Here is a 13729-nt window from a genome sequence, read left to right on the forward strand (position 1 = left end):
GGGGCCGTTTAATGCTTAAAGTTCCTTCTTTGTTGAAACTTATCTTCTTGTTTTCACTATTATATTGATGCCTTCTCCGATATTGCTTCACGAAGATTATATCTCCGAGCCTAACTACGAGGCCGGTGACAGTGAATCGGCACATCTTTCTGAACCCACTATAAAAAGAAAAACGTCAAGAATATCTATAGTGGCACATGGTTTGATTCCGGTTGACCTTCTTACAAAAGCCAGTCCCACAGCAAGCATTAACATGGATAATGTTCAAGATGTCGCATTTTCAAACCGAGAATCATCTGAAAGTATGGCCAGCAGATCTGCCAATTCGTCTTCATTAAGTGCATCTGTGACCCCGCATATTCGGCTTCACGATGAGGCTGATGGCAATGAAATCAATACTATGAGTCTCGATAAGAGTACTGATGGCCCGGACAGCTTTCTTAGTAATGGTAGTCTTAGTCGTGTCCTTTCTCCACTGGTAAATGATACTCGTTCGAACTACAATATGGCTGCTCCCAGCATATTCAGTGAAGGAATTGATAGCAGAGACGGCAGTGCCAATGTATTAGATCAGTCATCGTTAGCCGACTTAGGCTTTAAGATTGAGAACACTGACACTAGCAGTGATGAAGAATTGTTCTTTTCCAGACGAAAGCACTTTTTCATTCTCTCCTGCGCTGGTAAACCAATATATTCTATGCACGGATCTGAAGACATCATTACTGTGTATGCAGGCCTCATTCAGACGATTATTTCATTCTTTGAGTATGGATCTGATGGTTTCTCTGAAACTTTGAAGTCTGTAGTTGCTGATGGTCCTCAAAAAGGCCAGCAGATCAGATTTCTTTTCCTCAATAAATCTCCTATCCTACTCATGGCATGTTCCACTCTGGGTGAATCTGATACTCAGCTTAATCAGCAGTTGGACTTTCTCTACAATTTTCTACTCGCCACTTTAAGCAAGCCGCATATTGATAAAGTGTTTCAGAGACGAGAGAATTTTGATCTTCGAAATGTTCTTGGAAAGACCGACATTGCTTGCCTCGACGCAATATGCAATGATCTAGCAAACTTCAACAATTCAGGGTTGATACTGGGAGGATTGGAATGTCTTCGATTACATAAGACCACTAGAAATAAGATCGATGATATTCTACTCAAGAACAAAACGGAAAGCTTACTTTATGGCCTGCTTGTAGCCCCTGGAGGCAGGTTGGTGAGCGTCTTGAGACCCAAAAGACATACTCTTCACACATCAGACATGCAACTTTTATTCTCCATGATATTCAATACAAATACGTTTAAAAGTTCAGTTAGTGGAATTGATAGGACTGATGATGGAATTAGCAACGGGAACAGTACCGAAAACCTGACATTATCGCACAATGAAGATTTTTGGGTCCCTGTGTGCCTTCCAAAGTTCAATCCCAATGGATTTTTGTATGCGTTCATTCAGTTCGTGGAATTGAAAGATGAAAGGCTTATGAAGTTGCATGATTTGAATCTAGGGATACTTGATGAAGCTGAAGAGCAAGATGTGCCTACTCAGTTGACGATTATTATGATAAGTGCATCCAAAGAGACATTTTTTGAAATGCGCAAAGCTTCTAATATTATTGTGCAAGACTTGAAACTGAGTCGAGCGGTTTACAGAGAACTTTATAAATCTATTGTGGGAACCCAGGGCGCAGATGGTAGTACTGGGTTACCCAGCGGTAGGGTTTCGCCGATTGATATTCCTGCTCCCTTGGTTAAGCACTTTGTGTTCAAGAGTAAAAGATACACGCAATATGTTTATTCAAGACTTCAAGGAAATAAGGAGGAGTTGAAATTAGAGGATAATAAACAACTAAAGGGGCAGTTAATGATGATATATGCATATTTGCAATCAAAGCGTTCTAGCAGTGTTAGAATAGGAGGAGCCAACATTGGTTTGAATGACGATGCCCAGGAGGATTCGGCTATAGATTTCCTGAGAGAGAATTATATGGATATGATTAAATGGAAAGCTGGTACGGACTTTCTCACTGGTATTCTCATAACGACCCCTGCTTATGAGGTATTTTTAATCAACAATGGAGGCATTGTTAACAAAAAGATCATAGTTGATTCATGCAAGAGAATCATTCGGTGGTGTCGGCGAAATGAGGGAAGATTGTTCATTAAGAGTGGCGCGGTCTTCTAGGTAACTTTACTAAATATAAAAGATAGATCTATAAAGTATTTGTGAGTGTTGATCTGATGTGAGAGTAAGTGTAGCTCTGAACCAAACCTTTAAAGTGGGAAAAGGCACTGATAACCACCAAAACATGGAAAAACTGGTGTGAATGACCAAAGATATCAAATTTTCCAGGACTGAACCTCTCCGGAATACGTAAAGCATATAATAATGCACCTGATATGTAGCCCACACCTTCCATCAAGACATACCAAAAGCCACAACGTCTAACGGCTTCCTGAAATTCGAATCTGGCAAATCCATAGCCGATGGGACAAAGAGCAGAAAGACCAAATGCCACAAATATGGCAGCTCTATATGGTCTCCATTCAGCAGATTTGAACTTAGGATTCCAAGTGGTGATCATCGAGATGGTTCCTAGGACAGTGGTGAGAGTTAAAAAGAAGAATCTAGCGTAGGGTAAATCAGAGTATCCATAATATATGATACCAACCATGGAAGTGGTAATCAAGACGACAATACCAGCGTAATCAAAATTATTTCCAATACAAGACACTTTGTAGGAGTGGACCTTAATGGTATGGAACAAAGCGGAGCACGAGAGACAGGTAATGAATCCAAAGAAAAAAAAATGAAAGATGACAGTATCTGTGAAAGAAGAGTCCTCAAAGATAGGAATATCGATGATAAAGTGTGGAATGCTCTTTATGAAGTTGGTATTTGAGCCGGATATGAATGGCACTATGAAGCTAAGGCAAGCTGGTAGTATAGAACCAGGAATTAGATGGGTGAATACGTTGACCCACTCATTGTTGAAATAAAAGAGCGATTGGAAGCATTTCTTGTAGCTATTGGTCTCTCTGACGTAACCTGTTCGAATGAAATTATTATCCCTTTGCCATTCAGGGATCTCATCCCAGGTATAGAGAAGCTTATGAGGAAGAAGGGGTGAATATGAGGACAGTTTGTGATGTTTTGGTCTGTATTGGGCCTCGGTTTCCGAGAGGGTAGCTGAAGAAGATGCTGAGGACATATAAGAGGAGATACAATTAAGAAAACAAAGTGAATGATGGCGAAGGGTACATTCGTATCTATATATATATATATGTGTTACGCCGGTGTAATAGAGGATTTTGGGGATCTATAAAATTATCCCGAAGAAAATAATGCTGTAGACAAGTTTGGAAATCCCCAACCAGATGGTTCAGATTGGGTATCACGTCTACTTAGAGAGAAAATACAAGAAGCTAGCTATTCACAGCTTGTGAAAGCTGATATGCCCAACAAAAAGAAGCCAAGACATGCGTAGTCGATCGACTCCAATTAACGTCTGCTTTTATATACTTCTATTTTCGTTTTCTGTACGAACCCTCACTCTCTTTTCTATTAACTGGTTTCTGTTTGCTGTTGGAGACATTGCAACGCGTTCGGGACATACTATTATTGATGCGGTCATCACAAGAGTCACGATTGTTATCTTTACTCAACTCTCCAGATAACAGAAACAAGTGTGCTGAATGTGGGTCTAGCTATCCTACATGGGCGTCGTGCAACTTGGGTGTGTTTCTATGTGGAAAATGTGCTTCTGCCCACCGAACCTTAGGAGATGATGTATCGGTGGTCAAATCATTAACTATGGATGAATGGAGCTCTACTGAGTTGGAGTTCATGGAATCCATGGGAAACAGAAGAAACCATAAAATATGGAACAATAGGAACGAGCCATTTCCATACGACGATATGGATAAGGATGCTGTGATCATGTTCCTCAGAAACAAGTATGTTTTGGGTGATTTTAGGACAACTCCAATTGGTGAAGACGACTACCACCTGGAAGTATTGGATGGTTCGGGAAGGGGTAGACATCGTGGGGGTAGGAGTAGTCGCAATCGGTACGACCGATATGGAGACGACTATAGCGATACCCGGAATGACAACTCTAGCCATTACTCTCTTCCCAGCTTATATTCAAGAAGTAGTAGATCTTCTCGTGATATTGAATTAAAACTACGCCATAGATCTTCGACACGAGAGGAAAAAACGCGGTATGCAGATGTAGCAAGGAAAATGAAGTTTGATATGGGTTTTGAGGATTTGGAACTAAATATAGAGGCCCTTTGTCTTACCCGTGGGAATATAGAGCAGGCTGCTGACTTGGTCAGAAAGGATAATGTCACTCATATAAGTTCAGAAACTCCTCCTCCACTTCCTAAGAGAAGAGATACTGTGACTAACAGTGCTCCTGTTTCTGGGTCTACTACCACAGAGTCCAAGTCTGGCAATGACTCGACATACAACTGGTTAGATTCTGATACTACGGCCAAACCTGCAACTGCTCCAGCTACGATGCTTCAGTCTTCTGCTGCGAGTAACCAGATTTATCAGTATGTCGATCCGAACACAGGTCAATACTATTATCTTGATAGTAATGGACAGCAATATGTCGATCCTAATCAACAGCAGCAATTACAAATGCAGCAAACTGCTGCCGTTCTGTCACCGTATATTAATGTCCAACAGACAATGACGGGGCAGGCTATACGACCAATGATGGGTCAGTCAACCATGAGCCAACCAATGATGAATCAGCCAATGATGGGTCAGCCAACCATGGGTCAGCCAACCATGAGTCGACCAATGATGGGTCAGTCAACCATGAGTCAACCAAATATGAGTCAGCCAACCATGGTTCAACCAATGATGGGTCAACCTAACATGAGTCAACCAAACATGAGTCAGCCAATGTACTCTGCTTCTCAGCAAGCTCAGCAAAATCAATTCACCGGTTTCTAATACTACCTATATATACTCTCTAATTTATATACATTACTCAGGAGAATATATATCATTATCCTCTATAACCAAGTATGGCGTATCGTCTAGCGCGTATATCCGTCGCTGATGGAAGTAAAAGAGATCGAATATCACGGTTCCGGCACTGCCCAATATGTACGGTAGTTCATCCACGAAAAAATGGCGTTTATCTGGAGCCAGAAGTAGCCGGGAAGATGTTACAATTGACAAGATGTATGCTATGTTTCCTATAAGTGCAAATGAAAAGAGCATAACTGATATGCCAGAAACAGACTTTCTCTTGTAGTTTTTGACAATCTGAGGGATTCTAGATGAGATGTAGACACAGGTGCAAGACCACGCTATAAAGTAGCCAATAAAATGAGAAGTCGCAATAGTTGTGGGAATCATCGCCTCTGCTTCGACCGGTATGGATATAGGAAAAGAACTTCCTAATGAGTCTCCGTTGTTTGGTAGGACTGCTGTTATCACAGTAGTAGCTATGGTTTTAGGATCTAATGTCGAATGATACATCGAAGAACTGGAAGGATCGGCCTCTAATACCTGCATCACTGAGGAATCCGTAAGAGAAAGCTTTTCATATTGTTTGTCTCTCTTGTGGTACCAGTAATATTGTAGGTTGAGAACGACATCATTCAAGAGGAAATAATAGCTGAGATATACTTGGAATGGTAGCTGATGAGTAAGCAGACAGCCAACTAAATTTAGGATATCACCAGAAAACCATAATAGAAGAAATTCTGGAGAAAGTCCCTCTGCAGATTTGTTACGGTAGTTCTCAATTTGCTGGGGAAGCAAGGCCACCACCCAAGAAGCAGTAGATATGACAGAAAAGGTGGACGAGATAATTTTAGCTTGCTCTATGGTAATCATCTATGTCATAATCTATAATAAAAGATTTACTAGGACAAGCGACAGATGTTGTTGATGCTTATGCTTATGCTTCTTTTCTTGCCAATTAAAGCTCTTTCGAACGCGGATACAAAGTCGCGATAAGAAGTTCGCGATAAGAGTATCTTCCGGATTGGGAAGAAATTGTTGTGTGGGATTCGGATAGATAGTTAGATAATCGGTAAATCAGGGTATGTGTAGTAAATGTAGTACCAACTGCTTTTCATGGCTACCCGGAATATGCCTATTCGTTCTTACTTAGCTGTATCTTACCCATGTCCAGTTCTGACCAGTTTGCTTGGTTCACTCGCTTTACTCAGTACTCCCTCCACTCACTCTATTCTGTCTTTTCCCTCTCTTCAGACTACAGTCTACTTGGTCTGCTTAGCATTGTAGCTATAGTAAACATCTTAATATCGCCCCTTGCTATCAGGAGCGCTATTGGTGTTTTCTTTATCTGGTAACTTTTTTCCCCATTCAGCTCCACGCCTATCTCATCCTGCTGCTGCGCATACTTAATTTTTCCCTATACCCTCCATTTATTACTTGTGTTTTTCGTGTCATCTTTCTTCTACTGTTACCCAAAGCATCTTATTACACTTCGCGTAGCACCTACGATTCCCGCCATTTTGCCTCTATCTCCGTGCCCCTTTTACTCAGCCTACCGAGAAATCGACCCCGTTGGCCATAGTATTAGGATACAACTCTATTGTGGATTATAGAAATCAAGGCTATAAGTCCTACAAATATTACCTTACTCTCATTTAAGGAATTTGAGGAACCCACGGAACCTCCTATCTGCGATCGTATCCGGTTCAGCCACAGCAGCGCCTTATATTTTCTTTTGTCTTGAGGTGGCCGCCCCCCTTTATTCCCATTTCTGACTCATCATAATTTAATTTTCTTCTGGCTTGTTGTCGCTATTGCACTTGTTCTATCCTTTGTGTTCTTAGTTGTTCGTGTACCGATCCGATAACACTTTCGCTACTGCTTGCTCAGCATACTCCTCTTCAACACCAGTGTGAAGCCTTCACCTCTATACGATAACGCGCGCGCTCACAGAAGGCAAATCACGGCTGTGCTCTCCCCACTGTTATCTACAAAAAAGTTCAATCTGTAGTATTTAGGAGTGATAAGAAAGTTATTAGCAAGAGAGTGACGATAATCTTTTATTCCTTTCATTTATTCAACAAATGACCGATCTTCCGTCTAACAAAGTTGTCGGTAACTTCAAAATCGGGCCCGAAATTGGTAGGGGATCTTTCGCCAATGTCTATAAGGGTTACGACCGAAGGACTAATCAACCTGTTGCTGTCAAAAGTGTCTTCAGAAACAGACTCAAAAACCAGAAACTTATTGATAATTTGGAAGTTGAGATATCAATTCTAAAAAACCTCAAGAACCCACATATTGTTGCCTTGCTGGAATGTGTACGAACAGATCAGTATTTCCATTTGTTCATGGAATATTGTTCTCTCGGTGACCTTTCATACTTCATTAAACAAAGAGACCAATTGGCCGAACGCCATCCTTTGGTTAGATCCATTCTCCAAAGATATCCGTCTCCTCCGAATAGTCATGGTATGAATGAAGTGTTGGTTATTAATTTCATCAAGCAGCTGGCTTCTGCTTTGAAATTTCTAAGATCCCAGAACTTGGTTCATCGAGATATCAAACCTCAGAATTTATTACTATGTCCTCCCACACACTCTAAAGAACAATTTGAGACAAAGGGATATGCAGGACTATGGGAGCTTCCAATTTTGAAGATTGCAGATTTCGGATTCGCCAGGTTTTTACCTTCAACGTCTATGGCTGAAACTCTATGTGGATCTCCTCTCTACATGGCACCCGAGATTTTAAGATACGAAAAGTACAATGCTAAAGCGGATTTGTGGTCAGTTGGAGCCGTCATATACGAGATGGCTGTAGGTAAGCCTCCCTTCCGGGCTGCTAATCATGTGGAGTTGTTAAAGAAAATTGAAAACGCAAAAGATCAGATCTCTTTCCCCGCATCCGCCCAAGTTCCTCAAGAAATTATGCGTTTAATCTGCAGTTTGCTCAAAGCAGATCCGACAGAAAGAATGGGATTCGCTGAATTTTTTGACGATCCATTGGTTGTCTGTGAAGTTAAGCGTACCGATGAACCACTTACTTGTGCTCTAGACGATGAACACCTTTTCATCAGTGAGTATCTTCCTAAAAAAAGCGTTACCAAAAAAAATATTATCACCACGGCGGTTCCAGAAACTATTAAGGAAGAGCCTGTAGCTACAACCAAGGTAGCTATACATCCTTCCTCGCCAACAGCAAAAGATGATATTATTAAAAGCATTATTACTAAGAGTAGTCCTCCACCCAAAAATATCAAGGCTGGGTTAAAGATGAATGGGAAAGCTGGCTTCTCCAATAGCAGACGGCAGGCCTCCGATAACGACGATGTGATTTACGAAAAAGATTATGTTGTTGTTGAAAAACGCACCGTTGAAGTGAATGCTCTGGCCGATGAATTAAACGAAGCAGGGTCGGGTGTTACTGCCATTTCTCCAAATGATGATAAGTATTTATCTTCTGCTCATCGATACTCTTCTTCCAGCAGATCGTCCTCAAATGCTTCATCCCACAGAAAGCCCAGTTTCAGCGACAGAAAGACCCCATTATCAATAAGTCCCACAAATGCGCTCTCCAAGGCTTTGGGGTATACTTCCAGTAGACTATTCGGATCTGATCATCAAGCTGTCCCTCGCAGGCGATCATCACAGGAACCACAAAGCTCTGAGCAGCAACAGCAAAGGGCCGTTTCAGCAGCTAGGATATTTGAAGAGAAGATGTTAAATCCATCAGGGGGTAGCTTGGGCAAGCAGCAGCAACCGCCTTTGCGTCCTATACATTCGACTGGGGGTAAGGTCGAAGATAGTGATGTTATATCTCGGTTAGAAGTGCTCGGAACTATGGCTCATGCAGTAAGTTTGTTCGCGGAGGTGAAATTTAGTCAGTTGATACCAATGCCTCCTTCAACGGGTTCATTAGATCGTGTTTCACCTAAATCTTCTGTGAATAATGTGGATATAGATCCTCTACCTCCTTTCATGGTGAAGTCAATCAGTGAGGAAGGTGTTGCTTTGTATGTGAAGACATTGTCCCTGCTAGCGCAAGCAATGTCTGTCGCATCAGAATGGTGGCATCAAAATGCTGTCAGACTGACTGCATCTCCTCGCTTGAATGAGTTGGTGCAATGGATCAGATTACGGTTTAATGAGTCTCTTGAGAAGGCTGAATTTCTTCGCTTGAAATTAGCATATGCCTCGGAGCGGATATCCGTGGATGATCCTCGTCAAAAAGATTCGGTTGTCGCAGAAAAGCTCATATTTGATCGTGCTTTGGAGATGTCAAGAAGTGCTGCAATGAATGAATTGAAGAATCAAGATTTTTATGGCTGTGAATTGAGTTATGCCACTGCCATTTGGATGTTGGAGGCGCTTCTCAACAATAAGGAGAACTTAAGTTCTAGTAAATCGCTTGAGAAGTTGGACTCCGAAGATCGCAAGACAGTGGAACTGTTTATTGATAGTATTGGCAACAGGTTGAAGGTGTTGAGGCAGAAGATTGAGCTACAAAACGCCAAAGGTTGAAGGTTGAGCGAAACTTTCTCTACTATTTTCATTATTTCCTATATTATTATCTCGCTTTCACGAAATCTTAAGCATTATCTTCAGCATCTGTTGCTGCCCCGGGTTCCTTTACTTTATCGGTTTTTCTTTCTATTGTCTTAGTGGGTATCTATAGTTCTAGTAAATTTTATATCGAAATGAAATGGGAAAGTTACTCTCCATTTACTACTGTGCTACGCTGGTTGTCTTTAGCAACTTCCGCCTTCTCAGCTTCATCTGCAAGTAAAAATCGATGAGAACATGACCACGGTAAAGGGCTGAAGCTCTGAGCGGGTCTGCAAGTACAATGAAGCTTGTCATAAATATCAGGATCTTGTGGACAATCGACGTTTGGATTGTGGAAATAGCCAGTATTTGCAAAGTAGTGAATTCTATCGAAAGGTTCCATAAAGGACAATGCGAGAGTATGAACGGGAGCGTCGCCCCATCTCTCGTAAAAGAAATCCCCAGTCTTATCAAGATAACGGAAATAACTCTCATATTTCGCAGTTCTATAAAAGTCGAGATTTGCAATCTCAAAGTTTGTCCAGTAATGGCAAAGATTGTAGAACCGGGAGCCAAACGTATTATCATCAGAGTCGTGAGTGACGAATTTGAGACTGTTGGACTTACTGACATACTCAGGATGCTCAGTTTCAAAAAATTCTAAACTAGTGCTCCAAAGCTTACGAATGGTCTTTTTATCTTCTAGCAATGCCATTGCAAAACCATAAACGTAATCATTAGTTCTCATCATCTGGAAAGGGTCAAATGGAATATCGCACTCGAATCTGATATAGGGCTCGACCCTCCAATAGTATTGGTAATTGTCCATTATTGGCATCTTATAAAAGAATCCGGAGTTGAACCTGCACATCTGACGATACGACACCTTCCGCGCATATAGTACACCTTCGTTAGCTAAGAAGTCCATTGATTTCTCCATTTTGGCTTTGTCGATCCACGACGGTATCTCCCAATATTGTTCAGGAATACGGTAAAAGATTGCCCTGCCGCTTACAGCAGAGGATATGTTTGTTTTGAATTGTTCGGAAAAAGGTTGATCGTTCATAAATACCCAATCGTAGTTGTAGTCCTTGTTGAAGCGTGTCTCGACATAATTAATGGATGATAACATTCCATCAAGTTCCTCGTTGCGCACAAGACTGAATAGTGTAGCATTCTCTCTCTGGACTTCCTGTGGTTTGTCTTTATTGAAATATACGGCATCTTCGACCACAATTTTCGTCCTCGTTCTTAGTGCGAAACTGTCAATTGGTACTAGACGGAAGGCTCCAAGGATGGTAGCACTGACCAAAAGAGTAATCAATACTAATAGAGCTCTTCTACTACGCATCGGTGGGAGCTGTGTTTTGTAACGCATTCATAAGGTGATGATAAAAAAAGAGAAAATGGTGCATTAATAAGGCCTTTGGATTTTACAAAAAGAGGCTTTGAATGAGGCAGAGCAGTAAAATCCAGAAAGCCTAACAACCATTATGTCACAAGAAATTATTCGCTCATCCACGATTTTTGGAAACAAAATCTTTTTTTTTCAACTTGTTTCTTCTTTGAGCCGAGGCACAATCATATTTCCTTTAAAGGAAATATGTAAATAAACTTCATTAGAAACAAGTTTGGTTTTTTTGTCCTCAGTGTAAGATGTGACAAGAAGAAAAGGCCTCGAAAACAGAGTCATGCCTGACACTGCTGAGATATCAGACAGTTTTTTTTTCCTCTCACGACTTTATCTGTTCATTTCTCCAATCGTTTGACATGAAGCTTTCACGTCTCGTATGTTTATGGTCTCTGGTAAGTACGGAAGTGTTTGGCACTTCTGACATCCAGGACACAGTATACAACTATGAAAAAAGCATCGCATACATTCACATTCAAGATTCCAGCATCAGCAATGACACTATTATTCCGTTACCGTTCAATGCTAAATACACATCCGGTTCTTTGGTCAATAGTACCTTCTCCACCCCTGGTAACTCCTGCGAGCTTATATCTGCCAACAGCAGTTTATACTCTGTGTGTTCCAGTGACAGTTCGGATATAGAGTTATTTTTGCTCAATGCTACCTCTCAAAAATGGACCGAACTCCAACTTGGTGACTCCGTACCTCTCTTTGAAGGTTCATCTTACATGAATACATTTGATGATCCTCTTTCTTTGTATATTTTTGGAGGCTACGACTCTGACAATGAAGAGATCTCAGACAGAATGCTTCGAGTTGATTTGGACAAACTCACTGTGAGTAATTTTAGTACTTCTGTGAAACCATCATCTTTCTACGGTGCTTCATCCTTAAAGATTAACTTCAATACGGAACTCTTAGTTGGCGGTAAAGTCAGCAGCGGCTGGATAGGAATGACGCAGTTGGCTTTATGGCAATATGGATCGTGGGCATTTAAATCTGTCAGTATTCCAGAAGATGATGTCATTAATGCCCGTGTCCAACCCCTACTTCTACCCGTTTTTGACAGTACACGTTATCAATTGGAGACTACTTCCTCCAACTTTTCTAGCTTCAGTGTGGATTCTGTCATGATGCTAGGAGGTCAGTTGATGGGTAATTCCAGTAACCCAGATTTTGTCTCTCTAAATATGTCCGATAATAGTTGGCAATGGACACCATTAGATACCGATGTCAGCCTTTCCAATTCTCGTGTCAACAGCAAGTATGACGATAACTTGTCATTGGATGAAATTCTAGGTGCGGCAACCCTATATGACACCCTTATTGTGATCGCCGATAATGCTGGAAAACCCGTCAATAGTTCGCAAACGGAGACAAATACCGTTTCCAAAAGGTCTCAATCTTACTACATTAAGCTATATGACACGTCTACCCTTGAGGCATTGAATACCGTTGATTACTCGTCGCTAGCCAGTACTGGGAAAAAGAAAAGTTCCAAAGAGACTAGTAAGAGTGCTGTCATAGCATTATCTACTATCATTCCTATCCTAGTGATAATCATAGCTGCAGTCATTGGTTTCTTATTGTATAAGAGATATAAGAAAAGAAAGGAAGAAGAAGCCAATGAAAAGGAGATCAAGGACATCATGGAGTTTTACAAGTCATCCGGTAATCAGTTCAGCAGTTCGTATTCCTCGCTTGGTTCCGATATAACGGAAAAGGCAAGAGCTTCTGAAGAGAGTACACTAGATGGGGACGCTGAAGAGAATGATGTTGACAGTGACATAATTGAGATTAATAATTATGATGACAATGATAACTTGTCAATCACCTCATGGAGAAGAAAGAGGAAGTTATATGAGAAACAGAGGAAGACAAGACTGCGAAGCGGTGGGGGTTCCTTAATGAGACATATCTCTATTATGTCTTCACAACTTGGTATGTCATTGAGAAGGTCCTTCTCATACCAATCTTCTGTTGCTACTGAACTCAGTACTGTTCCGGATTCTGGTTATCAAGATGACTTTTCTGACAACGGCTTGCCCGAAAGCCCAATCAGAAGGCCATCATCAACATATTCGCCAAGCTTGAAACATAATCAAAGCAATTCAGCGCTATATCTCATCCCTGAAGATTCTTCTGTATCACCATTGAGAAGTTCGCACCGTTTCAAGTCTCCAGTGTCTGGTACTCCTGAAGGATCCCCTGGTATTCTTCCTACTCAACAGTTGGAAGAGCATCGACAACAAAAAGAGCTTTCTTCAGTGGCACGCCAGCTACGGTTCAATGCTCCATCGAAGCAGGGTAGCAGGTCAATGAGTCGGTCCACAAGTAGACAAAGTAGGCCAACAAGTCGGTCTTCCAGTAGGCCTAGTTCTCCTTCTAAATTTTGGAGAAAGTATGATCCCTTCACGCAAATATCTGACAATAAGAAAGAGCCAGATGAAAATATGGACGTTCAAATCTTGGTGAGTTCAAAGAGAAGATCAAAGCTTCGAGTGACAAATCCAGATTTAGACGATGATCTAGGTGATATTGACGAGTTTGCAGTGGTGAAAAATGAATCAGAGGCAAGAGATGCTTCAATGGAAGCACTGAAGGGAGAGACGCAGCAAGATTCTGTGGAAGCTACTGCTAGCTCGGTATCAGATTCGGATGTAAGGCTAAGGCACGTTAGCGATGAGAGCAAGAGTAAGGACGAGAGCTCATACAAATAAATCTGTACACTTAATATACATTACAATACCGGACAATATAAATAGGATTACCAAG

General features: G+C 41.3%; 6 protein-coding genes across 6 annotated transcripts; 4 read left to right on the forward strand and 2 right to left on the reverse strand.

Moving 5' to 3' along the window:
• Positions 1–67: 67 nt before the first annotated feature.
• On the forward strand, positions 68–2185 carry FOA43_003663 (uncharacterized protein; the record flags this gene model as incomplete). The annotated part of the gene is made up of 1 exon (XM_038923914.1): positions 68–2185. The coding sequence occupies one exon, from the start codon at positions 68–70 to the stop codon at positions 2183–2185; it is 2118 nt and encodes a 705-aa protein (XP_038779842.1).
• A 28-nt stretch (positions 2186–2213) lies between these two features.
• On the reverse strand, positions 2214–2675 carry FOA43_003664 (uncharacterized protein; the record flags this gene model as incomplete). Its single annotated transcript, XM_038923915.1, has 1 exon — positions 2214–2675. One exon carries the CDS (start codon positions 2673–2675, stop codon positions 2214–2216), a length of 462 nt encoding a protein of 153 aa, XP_038779843.1.
• Positions 2676–3625: 950 nt separating this feature from the next.
• On the forward strand, positions 3626–4972 carry FOA43_003665 (uncharacterized protein; the record flags this gene model as incomplete). The annotated part of the gene is made up of 1 exon (XM_038923916.1): positions 3626–4972. The coding sequence occupies one exon, from the start codon at positions 3626–3628 to the stop codon at positions 4970–4972; it is 1347 nt and encodes a 448-aa protein (XP_038779844.1).
• Positions 4973–7077: 2105 nt separating this feature from the next.
• On the forward strand, positions 7078–9516 carry ATG1 (Serine/threonine-protein kinase; the record flags this gene model as incomplete). Its single annotated transcript, XM_038923917.1, has 1 exon — positions 7078–9516. One exon carries the CDS (start codon positions 7078–7080, stop codon positions 9514–9516), a length of 2439 nt encoding a protein of 812 aa, XP_038779845.1.
• A 190-nt stretch (positions 9517–9706) lies between these two features.
• FOA43_003667 (uncharacterized protein) lies at positions 9707–10891 on the reverse strand (the record flags this gene model as incomplete). The annotated part of the gene is made up of 1 exon (XM_038923918.1): positions 9707–10891. One exon carries the CDS (start codon positions 10889–10891, stop codon positions 9707–9709), a length of 1185 nt encoding a protein of 394 aa, XP_038779846.1.
• Positions 10892–11310: 419 nt separating this feature from the next.
• FOA43_003668 (uncharacterized protein) lies at positions 11311–13674 on the forward strand (the record flags this gene model as incomplete). Its single annotated transcript, XM_038923919.1, has 1 exon — positions 11311–13674. One exon carries the CDS (start codon positions 11311–11313, stop codon positions 13672–13674), a length of 2364 nt encoding a protein of 787 aa, XP_038779847.1.
• Positions 13675–13729: the final 55 nt, after the last annotated feature.

This window comes from Brettanomyces nanus, chromosome 4, assembly GCF_011074865.1.
Source record: "Brettanomyces nanus chromosome 4, complete sequence".
In the NCBI taxonomy this organism is placed as follows: domain Eukaryota; kingdom Fungi; phylum Ascomycota; class Pichiomycetes; order Pichiales; family Pichiaceae; genus Brettanomyces; species Brettanomyces nanus.